The 14,844-nt window shown below is 40.4% G+C and overlaps 3 protein-coding genes across 3 annotated transcripts; 2 read left to right on the forward strand and 1 right to left on the reverse strand.

The window, feature by feature from the left end:
* The first annotated feature begins 265 nt into the window (after window positions 1-265).
* On the forward strand, window positions 266-7,961 carry ppm1la (protein phosphatase, Mg2+/Mn2+ dependent, 1La). Its single transcript, XM_053628461.1, has 4 exons — window positions 266-1,257; window positions 5,741-5,915; window positions 6,402-6,563; window positions 6,833-7,961. The coding sequence occupies exons 1-4, from the start codon at window positions 853-855 to the stop codon at window positions 7,171-7,173; spliced, it is 1,083 nt and encodes a 360-aa protein (XP_053484436.1). The 5' UTR covers window positions 266-852; the 3' UTR covers window positions 7,174-7,961.
* A 2,403-nt stretch (window positions 7,962-10,364) lies between these two features.
* Window positions 10,365-11,911, forward strand: arl14 (ADP-ribosylation factor-like 14). The gene has a single exon (XM_053628465.1). The coding sequence runs from the start codon at window positions 10,440-10,442 to the stop codon at window positions 11,028-11,030; it is 591 nt and encodes a 196-aa protein (XP_053484440.1). The 5' UTR covers window positions 10,365-10,439; the 3' UTR covers window positions 11,031-11,911.
* Window positions 11,912-12,041: 130 nt separating this feature from the next.
* gng5 (guanine nucleotide binding protein (G protein), gamma 5) lies at window positions 12,042-14,433 on the reverse strand. Its single transcript, XM_053628467.1, has 3 exons — window positions 14,274-14,433; window positions 13,258-13,398; window positions 12,042-12,516 (listed from the first exon to the last, which is right to left on the reverse strand). The coding sequence occupies exons 1-2, from the start codon at window positions 14,352-14,354 to the stop codon at window positions 13,273-13,275; spliced, it is 207 nt and encodes a 68-aa protein (XP_053484442.1). The 5' UTR covers window positions 14,355-14,433; the 3' UTR covers window positions 12,042-12,516; window positions 13,258-13,272.
* Between the last annotated feature and the right edge of the window lie 411 nt (window positions 14,434-14,844).

A 14,844-nucleotide genomic window follows, 5' to 3' on the forward strand; every position in this document is an offset into this window, starting at 1 on the left:
CGTAGATTAATCTAGCAATTAGAAACTTGATTCAGTTCAATTGAGTAGGCTATAAGCAAACAATAATCGTGTTTTGATGAGAAACTTAATTTATTTTTCTCTAATTTGAGTATTTACTGCCGAAGACACGTTATGGATATGGTCTTTAAAAATTTGTCCTGATGGACACTAAATCTAGAGCTACTGATAAACTGTGTGAATCTGCAGTCTGGGCTAGAAAGAAATCAGCCCGTGAGATGACAATGACCGGTTGTTGTTGTTGTTGTTCTTGTTTTCCATGAGTTATTTATTTTTTGTTCATGAAAGAGTGGGAGGGCTTTATAGCACCATTTTATATCAGCCTGTCCTGATTCGGATAGTTTGGAGCCCTTTGGCCTTCCATATCTCAGAGTTTGGAGGGTGGTTAGTCCGCACCCTGCACAGGCCACTTCATCCCCATTGTTATGATCTTCTGTGGTATAAATGCGGACTAAACCGTGTTCATCAAGGCAAACCGGGGCATTACTTTAAAAAAAACTAAAACAAAAAAACTAAAGATAATTGGAAATCTTTCTTGTTGGTTAGCAAACTTGCTTGTTGACTACGGGCTTTCGTCAGTTTTTATTTGGCAGCTGCTCTCACAACTTCACACGCTCTCCAATATCCAGAAACAGCGGTGCATAAAAAGCGCGTTTCATTCCCAAGGACACAAGAATGGAAGCAGGGCGTCGGAGGAACTGAGGTCTTTAGCCCTACACGCACGTGATCTTTAGTTCTGGATCATCATGGAAGTGATTTGAAGCGCGCGCGCACGCGTGTGTGTGTGTGTGTGTGTGTGTCTGTGTGTGTTATGAGTGAACAGTCAGCAGTGTGATGATAGGAGACGCGATGACGCTGCTGTCTCTTCTGGGTCGCATCATGCGTTATTTCTTGCTCCGGCCAGAGACCTTGTTCCTGCTGTGCATCAGTCTGGCCCTATGGAGCTACTTCTTCCACACGGACGAGGTGAAGACCATCGTCAGGTCCAGCCGGGACGCCGTCAAGATGGTCAAGGGCAAAGTGGCCGAGATGATGATGATGCAGGACGTGAACGGCGGCGGCCTGCACGTGGTGGACGGAGAGTTCTCCAAGACGTGGGGCTTCAAGAGCCACAATGTGGCCGTGTACTCCATCCAGGGCCGCAGAGACCACATGGAGGACCGCTTCGAGGTGCTCACAGACCTCACTAACAGGAGCCACCCGTCCATATTTGCCATTTTTGACGGCCACGGTGGCGAGGTAAACAAAACCCAGTGGCGTTTATAACGTTGGCTTGCTTATATTACACATATAGATGCGGTTTCTATAGGCTACATTCAGCCTTACAGGGAATCCCGCATCATAATCCCTAGCGGACATTTTCCACATATTGGTCCTGATGTGAGGATCAGCTGGCGCGCTATTCCATTTAACGGAGGGGGTACATGTATTTTTGTCTTCTTGTTGTTGTTGTTTATTGCAAATGCAGTTTTCAATCTGTATTTGTTAGAAAATATTTTTAAGGCAAGCAATTTGTTTAATTAAAAAAAAAAAGCAATATTGGATGAAGGCAAAACAAATCCCACCCCCTGTCAGAATGGGTCATTCCAGGTCGCCTTCGTTTTCTTAGCTAGCTAGCACAATAAACTGTTTTGGGGTTTTTTTCTTTTAAATGTAGCATTCCAAGTAAATTACACAAACTCAAACAAATGTTCATTATAATTATAATAATAAAATGAAACTACCGGGCAGATGTAAAGGCAAACAAGTGTTTGACAAATTAGTCAACTCAATTATTTAGCTAGCAGGCTAAATAAACAAAATGGCTCGCGCCATGGCTAATGATGTGCTAAAGAATGAACAGTTAAACAAGGCTTTGTTAGTTTATTAACTGGTGAATGATAAATGGTCTAGGGTTTTAATAAATTTTCAGGGTTCAAATTTGAATGTTTAACAAATAATGTACTGTACATCCCTCAGAGAGAAAAGTGTTTCTTGAGAGACTGAGACCCCGTAATACCGTACTATCAGTTTGTTGTACTATCAATTTATATGTTTTAAGCCACTTGTCTGTGACACAAAATCTGAATCTTTATGGGGGGGAATGTCAAAATGACAGCACAATATGGTGGATTGTGCATAAATAGCTAATTACTAGTATAACTCAGACACACAAAACAAAAACAATGGCAAAAGGCTTCAAATTAAATTTCAACTTCATTAAACTTTCAGGCCTCCTGGAAGTTTAATGAAGCTACTCCGCAATACCACAACCTTTCACAACATTAAAACATTTTTATTACCCTACTGGTATCTTGTAATAGCTACTATAACGCATGCTTTAATGCTATCAAGGGTTTAGATTGTAGTCAACTAAAATTTGTGAAGTTCCAGTTATATAAATGTCCTTGCTTATGAAGGTTCGGATGATCAACTAACATGATTGAATGGTGACAGGAGTGGCCTTTTAAAGCTTAGCCAATAATGATTAGTTCATGGCTATAAATAAGACAATTTGATGTGGCTAAGTTTAGCTTTGTAGTGGGTGTTCATGTTGCCACTGTTGACTTATTCCACAGACTCACATTCAGATTAGAAATCTGTTTTGAACTTGAAGTGGAGAATAAACATACTTCTCTGTACTACTTTGCCACGTCTGAATCGCAGTCCGGTTGACGATCCCTGGATTAGGGCACACAGACTTTGGATCCTGTTTTTAATCGATGCAGCCAACCAGCCGATCTGTTCAGATAATCACAAAGAACCAGAGTCTCATTCAGAGAACAATGACTTCACTTAAACGGGCTAATCTGAGAGCCAGTGAACTCCTTAGGTAATTGCTCATTGTATTTGTTCATAGTTTCCCTCCCCCCAGTCTGGAAGCCATCTGCTCCTAGGCCTCCAAACCCTAGTTCCTCTAGGGATTATACCAGATGCTCAGCTTCATTCCATTCTAGATATTTATCAGTTTAAAATTACACTCTGCTCTGAGATCGTGGATGTTCTTCCACTGAAAACCCTAATGCCACATCATTCTCTAGGAATAGACTCGAGTCAGACCAAACGATTCAACAAATCTGCTTCTAAAGAGTAGATAGCTTGCAAAGATCATTTATGTAACCACTAGGTCATTTGTGTAGGTTGATGTAGATCCATCAAACTAGTTTAGAAATTATTCAGTGGAGCAGGATGTCAGTTGTAATCTCCTCAGCTCCCTCATTAAACTATTTGGCTTTTCTAGCCACGGCAAAAGGCCTTGGACATTTATTGGTCTAGAAATTATGTTGGAGGAGGTTGAGTAGCTTTTACCCAAGATCAGTGGTATCAGTGGTTGCTAGTGCTCAGATGGTTTTGTGTTGTGAGTGCAAGACAATCGATCCTCAATTGCTTAGTTTTATGCTTGTGTTATACTCCATCTCTGTCTTGTAAGTTGCTTTGGTGGATAAAAGGATCCATCAAATGGATGTATCTGAATAATGGATCTGCAGGCGTCAATGGATCTGCAGGCACCTAGTTTGTGCTAGGGCTTATTGCCATGGACAATATCCCATATTATCATTGAAATATGTAATACAGAATTTGATCACAAAAACCTGACACATGTCAGTGAACAAGATGGCAGGATGTGCCCAAGGAACAGTAAGAAAGCAGCGAGGCAAATGTTTGGTGTGAGATCTACTTAATAAATAATACACACATCCTCCTTTTTTTTATAATTTTTTTTTAACAACCAAAGACACCACAGACCCACCTTCATGTTTTCTGTTGGCTCACAAGACCGAGGTTTGTGAATTCACAGGTCAAAATAAAGTGAATGTAACAACTATTATGCATGATTTTAATGTCTCTCTTCCTTTCCCCTTCAGTGAATTGGCTTATTTGCAGGCATATTCAGATTAGGTATCTGAAAAAGCAGAAAAGCGTAGCTTTTGGGGTGTCTCACGTATCGCTGTAGCAAGGGTTCAAACATCGTAAATGCTATGGCACTGTTCACAATCGGTGACAATTTGCATTTACTTGTTACCATGATGAATTGTTCTGACATTGTTTCTCTGCTGCAGTTTCAACGTTAGAACTTCAAAGGAAAATGACACGATGACTTTTTTTTACTTATATAAAATAACAAATTGTAACATAGTCATGTACTGTAAAATGAATAAGATAATTTGCTTAACTTATTAAGCAAATTAATAAGTTAATAAGAGCAGACCAGTTATGCCCAGCACATGGTAATTTTTCCAAACAGCTAGCAAGCTGGAAAATTTTGACTTTGATAAATGGCTTGCTCTTAGTGCTTGCTATTAATGGAAACTACCATTCCAGCCTCTGCCATTCATTTATCACAGAATCGTTATCCAGAAATGGAGTCAATCTGGTCATGTGCGATGATTCCAGTTGGCCCAGCTGATGCTGGAAGTCTAGGCTACATGCATTGTAACATGATAGACCCACACAAATGCTTGGGTTAAAAATAGCCGGCAGATTGAATCTCAAATGTTGCGTCATTCTATAGCCATGGAGTCTTATATAATGATGTGTGAACCCTTTGAGGAAGAGATCTCTTACTGTCATTGCTGAGGACATCAGCTGTAGCACTGAGCTTCTGCCATGGTGCTCTTGTGCAAACTTAAGGCTGTCTGCTCAGGAATAATGACTGGTTCTCAGTGTGCAGTTCACCTTATGTTTGTACATCGCGTGTATATATCACAGCTAAAATGAGCCATCAAGATTCCTTCATGGTTCCATTCTGAGAAGTGAGACCAGGTGCAGGGAAACATGTCATACCACTATCGTGATAATATCTTATTTTGGCAGTAGTGCATAAAATGTCAAGTGCACAATATTGAAGTAGATCCACATGATGTGGGCTATTTATGGTATTTCAGTCTGTGTGTGTGTGTGTGTGTGTGTGTGTGTGGTCTATGTAAAGAGGTCACCTCAGGTAATATGTTCTCCTAATCCCTCTTTGTTCTCCAGTGAACATTGAGATTCCTTCAATAATTCAGTGTGATAATGTAAAACGTTTTTCACTCCTATTTTAAGAGAGCCATACAATAGACATCTTCTCAACATTCAGATAAGTCCTTTCTGTGCACAGGAATAAATTCAGGTGGAACAAATCTAAAGTGTATCCTCAGGAGGTTAAAAATAGCAGCAGGGAATACAAGCCAGGTTCTTTCGAAGACGGATATTAAATCATGTTTGCCTCTCTGATTTCATTATCGTCAGGGAGCGGAATCAAGAGTGAATCAGTTTGTGAAATGCAGTGTAAGAAAACACACAGAGGGAAGATATGATGAGAGATGTTGCTCCCAAAGCTCAGATTCATACTGAATAATGATAGACATTGTTGTGTGTCACACCGAAGGACACATTACAAAGGATATGTAAGGAATAAAACGGTTGGGGATTTGTGATTTTTAGATTAGTATGTCACAGGACAAGATCAGTAAACACGCAAATCCTCTTACCATGGATTCTGGAAATGCTGCAGTATTTTAAATGAGCTGCGTCATAAATGTTAAATCTGTATTTGACATATGAAAGCGTCAGGTATCCGCCCTTCCAAAACCGTCTTATTCAGTTCACTAATTATATGTCTCAGTTATTAGAATTACAAGAAATATTAATGGAAAACACCAGTCAATTTATAAACATCGTTGTTTTTTTCTCATCTTTATTTTAAAATAAATTTCACATCAGAACATTTCGTCATAGTTCCACTTTTGTGTTCTTCTTACAGGCGGCTGCTGACTACGTGAAGGCTCACCTGCCCGAGGCTCTGAGGCAACACCTGCAGGCTTATGAGCGCGAGAAGAAGGACAGCCCAATCTCGTACGCCTCCATCCTGGAGCAGCGCATCCTCGCTGTAGACCGAGACATGGTGGAGAAGTTCTCAGCATCACATGAGGAAGCGGGTGAGTGGAGGAAAAAAAAAAGAGCAAGAGAAACCATGGTGTACAGCAAAGTGTCAGATTAGCCGTGGAGGTCAAGTGAAGCACCAAGTGAAGTTTTAGAATCAACTTTCTGCAGGTTCGGAACTGACGACTTCAAGCAGATGCATTTGAGAAGAAACATTACCAAACTAATCTGAGAACCACAGCTGAGAATCACTGATATGCATTGCTGTGTTTTCCAGACAATAAGTTGCTCCTGAGTGTCAAACCAGTTCCATTGTAATCACAACAGCATGCAGTGGGTGCAAAAGTGGAGCAAGGGTCACTTTACTTGACCAAGTATGGGTTGGCACTTGAGATGAGCCAGTTCTAACACAATATGCTGTACTGTGTAAACAGCAGCATCTAAATCCAAAAATAATCTGTATTTGGATGAACAGAAAAACTAGTGGAGTGGAGCTAAAACCTTCTTTATTGGTCCACACTATTCCCTCCCTCCCGCTGTAGGTACTACGTGTTTGGTGGCTTTGCTGTCTGATCGAGAGTTGACGGTGGCGAACGTGGGTGACTCACGCGGCGTGTTGTGCGATAAGGATGGTAACGCTGTGGCTTTATCTCATGACCACAAGCCCTATCAGCTGAAAGAGCGCAAGAGGATCAAACGTGCAGGTGAGCGAGAGTACACAAGTCAAGTGACGTGGGTTTTATTGTCATATGACTTGTATACGTTTGAAGAAAATGTATTTTCTTCAGGACCATAGTTTATTTAAAAGAACAAGCCCTTTTAAATGAGCTTTTGAAAGCCTGAGAGATCAAGCCTTGGTGTTTTTAGACTTGTGAATAGTCTAGAGCTAGGTTCTTTGCTAGTTCCAAATTTTTTTTCCATAGAAACATACTGTTTTCTTAAGGGACGTAACAGACCTTCCTTTCTCATCCAGGGGGCTTCATCAGTTTCAACGGCTCGTGGCGAGTGCAGGGCATCCTGGCCATGTCGCGCTCGCTGGGCGACTACCCGCTGAAGAACCTCAATGTGGTGGTGCCAGACCCTGATGTGGTGACCTTTGACCTTGACAAACTACAGCCTGAGTTCATGATCCTGGCCTCGGATGGCCTGTGGGACGCGTTCAGCAACGAGGAGGCCGTGCGTTTCGTCCGTGAACGCCTCGACGAGCCGCACTTCGGAGCCAAGAGCATCGTGTTACAGTCATTCTACCGCGGCTGCCCCGATAACATCACTGTCATGGTGGTGAAGTTCAAAAGCACCAAGAATGGAGAATAGTGCTTTTATTTTTCCTGTAGAACTTTTCTATGCGAATAGGAATACATACTTCCCAAGAATATGATCAATATTGTTTTTCCTGTGTGCCAAATGGACGACCTTTTAAACATTTCCATAAGTTAACCCGACTGACTTTTATGTGAAGGAGCAGTGTCAATGAACTGGCAAGTGACCATGCATCTATTTTTTTATTTAATATAAAAATATCAAATTCTGCCTGAACATATGATATGGGTCTTGATTAAATTACATGGATGCTGCTTGTGATCTGCTAACCAATGTGCTTGGGTTAAAACCAATCCTGGTGATTAAAATGTAATAAAGACAATAACTGGTTTTCCTATTTATTGGCAGAAACTGGTTTTTGGCCATATTTAATCATTTTATACAGTCTGATTCAATCCCAAGCTTCTGTATGACTGCATATTAAATAGAATTAAAGCAGGCATAATTTTCTGAGAGTGAAATAAGAAATTGTGTAATAATAAATTGTGTAATAATCTCATAATCAGAAATATTATATAAGCATACCCTGTTTTTGAAGATGCAACAATACAGCTGGCCATCCTTTTTAACGATTTAGTTTACAAGCTTTCAGAAAACACACATTTTGATGATTTTTGATGGTAGAATGTACACGTTAAAATGTATTGATCACTTGTATGAAGTTAACATAAAGTATTATAGCATAATAACAGTCAGCTACAACAATTCAGCTATCACCATAGCGTGAATCTGTCCATGGACAAGTATATATCCGGACAAAACTGCATACTTCCAGGAAACCGGAAGTGATACTAGAACAGGAAGTGGGCAGTTAGAACTCAGGGAAGGTGGCCCTCTGCTAGCTCAGGCAATGACACCTTCACACCAGCAGAGGGCCACCTCCCTGAGTTCTAACTGCCCACTTCCTGTTCTAGTATCACTTTCTGTTATGTGGGGTAAATAAGGACTCATTGGGACACAAAGGTTAAACAAACAAACAAACAAAATTGCTGGTTGCAAAAGTATTCACCCCCTCCTGGTCAGCATAATTTTTTTGTCTTTGGGGATATGTGTATATACACACGCTTTGCACATCTGGATATTTGTCTTAGCGAAATGTCATGTTCTGTCAGACTGGATGGGCTACTTTGTATACTGTGGAATCATGACATATTTACATCCATATCAGTTCCAGGTTTCAGTAAGACTACAAAATGTGGAAAAGTCCAGGGTTTTAAAAAAAAGTACACCTTGACTTTATTTCAAGGACCCCGGAAGACCCCTGACCTGTGGCTGAACCTCTGGTCAAGTTAAATACCAAAAGATAATTACCTAGTAGTTACTAAGGAGTCACCTGGAACTTATGGGTCTGTAAAGGGAAGTATTAGCCAAAAAACAGAGTTACAAAATGTCTAAATAGTAACATAATGAATATTATAGCAGCAGAACCTTTGGGCTAACTGTATGCAAATTAGTGCATCTGAATCCCTGAGCTTCGGTGTTGATTCACGACTGTGTTCCTGGCAGTGGCGCTCATTCCATCATGACCATGGTGTCAGATGAGTGCTCTCAAAATAGCGCCTGTGTTGTAGATCCAAACATTTGAACCATTCACAGCACTGACTCCTGTTACTTTAACTCACACAATGTCCTCTCTCACTATCTGTGGTGTTACTGGAACCGACCACTATGATTAGTGCACTCGTATATACCAGGGACTGGTGTAAAGCTGAACACACACTCAGCTCTCGAGCATCAAAGACACCTCGGTCTTGTAAACCCCGCCAGAACAAGCTTGCTGAAGAATATGGGTCAGTGTTGTCCAAAATCATCCACTGATGCTCAAATGCTTTGTCTTGGATCAACGGGATCAATGTGTGAGAACTTAACCAGGTCCTTCGAAACAACTCCTGCCGTTCGGGTCTTAGAAAACATGGTATGTCTCATTTCAAGGTTGAAGAGATGCTTGGGTATCTCCGAGGACCAAAGAAAGCATCGGTCGACCAGGAAGAGCAGGAGAAGCAGCTGCAACTGTACAGCGCTTGTTTTTGTCGAGGACCTGGCTGGAGGAGTTTGGATGACGCCTGAGGAAAACAGAGGAAGAACTTGAGAAGGAAAAAACAGTCTCTGATTTCACCTTGAGGATATACACGGTGGTGACGATGGTTCTGGAGTGGTCTAGCAGGCCTGACCGACAGGAGAAGAATATCATGAAGGCCTGGAATTACGTGTTGTAATAAGATGTGTTAAGTTCCACTGAGAAGAGTTAATTTTTCATTTTTTTATTTTATTTTTAGAGACATTCCTTCTTTTTACAGAAATCCCTTGATTCCCTGAAGTTTAGGAAAGTGTTGGACCAACATCCAGCATCGCTGGACCAACATTAATTCCTTCCTTCATTTCTTTCTTTCTTTGGAATCTTGGGAGGTGATTTGCAGATTTTTGTGGAAGTATTAAAATGTATTAGTATGCAGATTATTATCCAAAAAAAAATGTATATCTGTGGAAATTTCAGGCTGGTTCACCAGAGACGGAGGACCACAACTGGACTGGTCTTAGCTGAGTTTCCCAAGCGCATCAGCATAAAGATCATGGTCAAATGTCCGAATGAGCATCACACTGAACACCCCTATAACAGTTAAGATGGTCTTGACTTTGTAATGCTTTTCAGAAACCAGACACAAACACCGCTGCTGAGAAGCGGTACGTTAATTTCTGTCCTGGCGTGCTTATTTTTCGTTTGTTGCCTTGATGCCGTGACAAAATGGCGACTGATCGCCTCCTAGAAATTAGTTCCTCAAGGGTTCTTCGCTTCCTTAAAGGGTTTTTTTTTTACATGGAACCAATCAGCAATGGATCTACATAAAAGCTTTGGCTCTAAAGGAACAAGAACAAACCAAAGAACTGTTCAGGGTTCTAGGTTTAAACTTTATAAGGCATAAAGCTGGGAAAATGAAGGTCAAGTGTGAGACGTTATAGCAAGTCTGAACCAGAATCAGACATTGAGATTGAAGAATTCAGCAGCGCTGAGGCATAATGGAATTTGCACAATGATTCAATAATAATTGCACAAAGGTCTGCGCTAGCCGTTTAACATTTAACATTTCTAGTCTTCCTGTGGGAGTCATCTTCATACTTTGACCCATGTGCCTTATCATAAAGCTCTGAAATGAGATAAGTGAGCAAGGACATGTGTAATAAATCAACCAGTGAGAAGGGAAAAAAGCAACACACTGTGCAAACACAGAACTGCAGCAAGTCCGAGTTCCTGCACATTGGTAATGGGCCTAAAGGGATCGAAGCTCCCCGACGCTCGTATTCTCCTCCTTGGCCTGGACGGAGCCGGGAAATCGACGCTCCTCTTCAAACTGAAGTACAACGAGTTGTTCCAGACAGCCCCGACCATTGGCTTCAACGTGGAGATGATGGAATTGAAGCGGAACAGAAGGAAGATCACCCTGACCGTGTGGGACGTTGGAGGACAGGAGAAGATGAGAACGCACTGGAGGAATTACTACCAAGACACGGCTGGGCTCCTGTTCGTCGTTGACTGTTGGGACCGGAGACGTCTGGACGAGGCAAAGCGAGAACTGGAGCGTGTGCTGAAGAACGAGCACCTCCGAGGACTTCCTGTGGTCTTTCTGGCCAACAAGCAGGATAAAGAAGGAGCCTTAACGGCAATCGAGCTCACGGAGACGTTTAACCTGAGGAAGACGTGCAGTGACAGGGACTGGTTCGTTCAGCCGTGTTCAGGAAAGACCGGCGCCGGACTTCCGGAAGGGTTCAGGAGGCTGGCGCACCTGGTGGAAACCACCTCCAACAACAACATTAAAGAGACGGTGAAGAATTTCAGGAAGTCGATAAAGAAGTAGCTATTTAACCCAAAATCTCCTGCCGTAGCAACAAGTATCCCATTGATCCAGATTTATTATCATAATTTTTTTTTTTTAATATTACATTTATTTAAAATATGCATAACTTGTCATGATCCTGACCAGGATAAAGTGGTTACCAAGATAAATTCATTAATAAATGAATGAGTACTTCTCTTACAGTAAATCATGTTACGTGAACATTTAGTTTTTGTTTTTTTAAATTTTATGCAACTTTTTCATTTTACTTTTTACTTCACGACCTTGTAGCTACAATTTCTGTCCTATATGGTACATACTGAAATGTTTTCCCCATGTTCTTCCTCATTCAATTCCATGTTAAAAAACAGTTTTAATATTGGTCCACTTTGAGTGTAAATGTTTAAAGGGGGGGTATTTTGACACAATGGGTGAAACCCCCCACCTCTTTTATTCATTTATTTTTTAAACCAATGAATATCCAGGTGAAAAATTCCTCTTTTTTATGAATCGAGCATGTTGATAACTTGAATGTAGTTAGTGTATACTGTATGTGTTTGCTGAAAAATTGCAGATTTCACAACAACAAAAAAAATTCTCAACTTTTAAAAAATGTATTTTTTTAAAAGCTACAATACAAAAATAATTAAGATGTTTTTTTCTTGCAAGTCATGTTTAAGATTAAGAGTCCAAGCCATTTTATTTAATTTTAATTAATTAATAAAGTTACTTTTTAAAATTGAAAATATTGTTTGGGTTAAAAAAAACCCCCAAATCCCTCCATTTAAACCAACGTTATTCTATTTTTGCATCACATTTATATAAACATATAATCATAAAAAAAATTCTCTCAGTGCTTGGTCCATGAAGTCTCCACATTAAGCAAAGATTATAAGAGTATCCTCCGAGAACACATTTAACATGTACAAAGCAAAGAGCTTAGAAGACGTCCGTCTTTCCAAATGGGACAAAAACATCGTGGCGATGATGTTCTGATAAAAATGCAACTAAATAAAACACTTCAATGCAGTATCGTGTATAAATCAATGGTTTATTCAGTACAAAAAAAAAAGGAAAATAGAAAAAGAGCACACGGTTTAAAAAACAAAAAAGGCACAATAAATTAGAACTTCCACTGCTTTGCCATGTGAAATATAAAAAAGTCTTTTGTCAGTCGGTTGACAAAAGCGGTTCTAAGACACGAGCATTGCTGACCACTTCTTAAGGCGGGAGATTTAGTTTGTGATCCACGTACAATCAATCATTTAGGACACTTTATGAGTTGAGACATATGAAAAAAAAAAGAACTTAATTTTACGCCATGTTTCAATAGTTAATGCCAGTTTCAGACTATATAAGCTCCTGAAACGAGGAATCCAGTGCAAGGGATATATGTTTCAGAAATGAATGAGGTCCTGGTTTCGTACGGAAAACACGTTTGGCTGGCTTTGTAGGTTATGGCAGAAGTCTCCGAAGTCAGAAACTACACAGGAACAGGAAACGAGACCTGGAACGAGAGCGAGACAAGAATTTAGCCAACATGCAGCAAGCAATACTACAATAATGACGCACATCATTTCCACCAACAAAGAATTTTTATATATATATATATATATATATATATATATATATATATATATATATATATATATATACACATCTATCACACGTTCCTTGTTATTATGGAAAACAAAGGAGGTGGGTGTCTGGGGCGATAACTGAATTGATAAGAATTGTTGCTTAAAACTCCCTGAACGCCCTCAGCACTGATTTATTTCAGGAATTACTCAAATAATAGGCTCAGTACGGTAATATTTGGAATATTTACTGGACAGTTTTTAAATCCTCAACATTCCAGACTATTGATAGTGCGACTTGTTTTTCAGTTCATGAGGTTTGAGGACTAAAAACATTCCAGTCCATTATAAACAGCCACCCTGGGGGAAACAGTTTGCACTTTCATTCCATCTAGGACTCAGCTGTCTTGAAATTTTTTCAATTTTTTTAGTTCTATGAAGTTATAGAGTACTTGCACAACCTTCAGAAAACTCTGGACAAATAATACTTACCCGGTATATATATATTTTTGTTTGTTTGCACAATGTTTACATTTTGTAATCCTGCTCCACCACTTGCTCGTGTGTGTGCGTGACGCACCCTGAAATCGATTTCTTCACAATAACAACGCTATCGTACAAGGAAACAAGTCAAAGCACAACACGCCCAGTCGTGGTGCATCGTTTCTCACCGGTGGCAGGAAGCATCAGACGAAAGAGCAGAGCTTTTGTGTCCGGAACGGGTTAGTGCTGGAGGACACGCCGGTGAGCAGCGGATCCTGTAGAGCATTCTGCATGCAGAACTGCTGGAGCTCGGCCGCCGCCTGAGACACCTGAAACCAGACACATTCAAAAAAAAACCAAAAAAACAATGCTACACGTTACACCACAGCCACACGACAAATCCTCAGTCCCGATCGCGTTTACGGAAGGAGTCTCCAGTGTCAAAGCTTTACAAAGGTCTTCAGGACCTTGAGCTTTCAGGTCTCTCGGTAACACGATAGGCTGCTTTCTTTTATCTTAGCAACTTCCGGAGAAGAATAAAGACAGGCTGGTGAGGAAACGACCGTTTATAGCTTTTATAATGTAAAAGAGAGAAAAGAAACCAACTGGATTTGTGGAGATTATATAACATTAAGTAGCAATAAACATAAAATGTACGTGTTGCAATTGTTGGGAAACAGCTGCAGTATAAGAGGAATAAAACACTTCAGGATGTGCTGTTATAGGAATATAATCAATATTAAAGCAGCAAATTCCGGAAACCGGAAGTCAGCTTCTTTGTGTCAGTTCCTGCTCCTTAGCTAACAAATCTGTGCCTCATTAACACACACAGCTTCAGATGTAGTCAATACCACATTTGAGACTGTTTATTTGAAACATTTAACTGTAGTTTACTTTTAAATGAATTAAAGCGCGCGCGCGCTCGTTGAGAACCAAGTAGCGTTAACAAATCAAGCTCTGATGTTATCTAACGCCAGTTCAAGTATTTTTTCTTTGTTAAATAAAAAAATAACATTATTAACATTTACATAGTATGTTCGGAATAAGGAAATGAGATGAGATGAGATAAGTAGAATTAGACTTATTAAGGTTCGTTTCCAAACGCTCTGATGCACACAGGCCTACGCCCTTTTCCGGCTAGCGGAGTTAGCATGTAGCTACCAACTCAAACCGAAACACCACAAAAACGAAACAATCTTCACACCTTCACCCTGTCGATATTCGCTTCGAATCGTAGCTGCTGCACGACCTTCTTCATCGCATTAATGTTGGACGCTCCAGACATTGTGGCAAGTTTCTCGCAAAGCGCTGGAGGAACGGATTGAACCTAGTTTCCGTTATTTGGAATAAAATATGGCTGCGCCTGCGTGAACTACGGAAAGCGAAGAGGGTCATGTGAGGGAGGCGGAGTCAAAATCGAACGCTCTTTGTATTTAAGCGTTCATTTTAGGTCTTTGTTTTGAAGACCCAGTAATATAATGTAATGTAATTTAATATAATATAACAATATAATGTAGTGTAGTGTAATACAATATACTGTAATGTAATGTAATTTTATATAATAATAATAATAATAATAATAATAATAATAATATAGTAAAATAATATAACTGGGTGCAGTGGCTTAGTGAGCACGTTTGCCTCACACCGCCAGGGTCGGGGTTCGATTCTGTGTGCGCGGGGCGCTCCGGCCCCCCTCCCCCCAGTCCAAAGACATGCATGGTAGGCTGATTGGCGTGTCCAAAGTGTCCGGGGTGTGTGAATGTGTGCGTGAT

The sequence above is a fragment of the Ictalurus furcatus genome, chromosome 7 (genome assembly GCF_023375685.1).
Source record: "Ictalurus furcatus strain D&B chromosome 7, Billie_1.0, whole genome shotgun sequence".
NCBI lineage: Eukaryota > Metazoa > Chordata > Actinopteri > Siluriformes > Ictaluridae > Ictalurus > Ictalurus furcatus.

Excerpts from the sequence above, each read along its gene's own strand:
- gng5 (XM_053628467.1), bottom strand. The coding sequence starts at position 14,354 with ATGTCTGGAGCGTCCAACATTAATGCGATGAAGAAGGTCGTGCAGCAG. Across the intron at positions 13,399-14,273 it reads CGAATATCGACAGGGTGAAG|GTGTCTCAGGCGGCGGCCGA; the intron begins GTGTGAAGATTG and ends GTCTGGTTTCAG.
- ppm1la (XM_053628461.1), top strand. The coding sequence starts at position 853 with ATGATAGGAGACGCGATGACGCTGCTGTCTCTTCTGGGTCGCATCATG. Across the intron at positions 1,258-5,740 it reads TTGACGGCCACGGTGGCGAG|GCGGCTGCTGACTACGTGAA; the intron begins GTAAACAAAACC and ends TTCTTCTTACAG. Across the intron at positions 5,916-6,401 it reads AGCATCACATGAGGAAGCGG|GTACTACGTGTTTGGTGGCT; the intron begins GTGAGTGGAGGA and ends CTCCCGCTGTAG.
- arl14 (XM_053628465.1), top strand. The coding sequence starts at position 10,440 with ATGGGCCTAAAGGGATCGAAGCTCCCCGACGCTCGTATTCTCCTCCTT.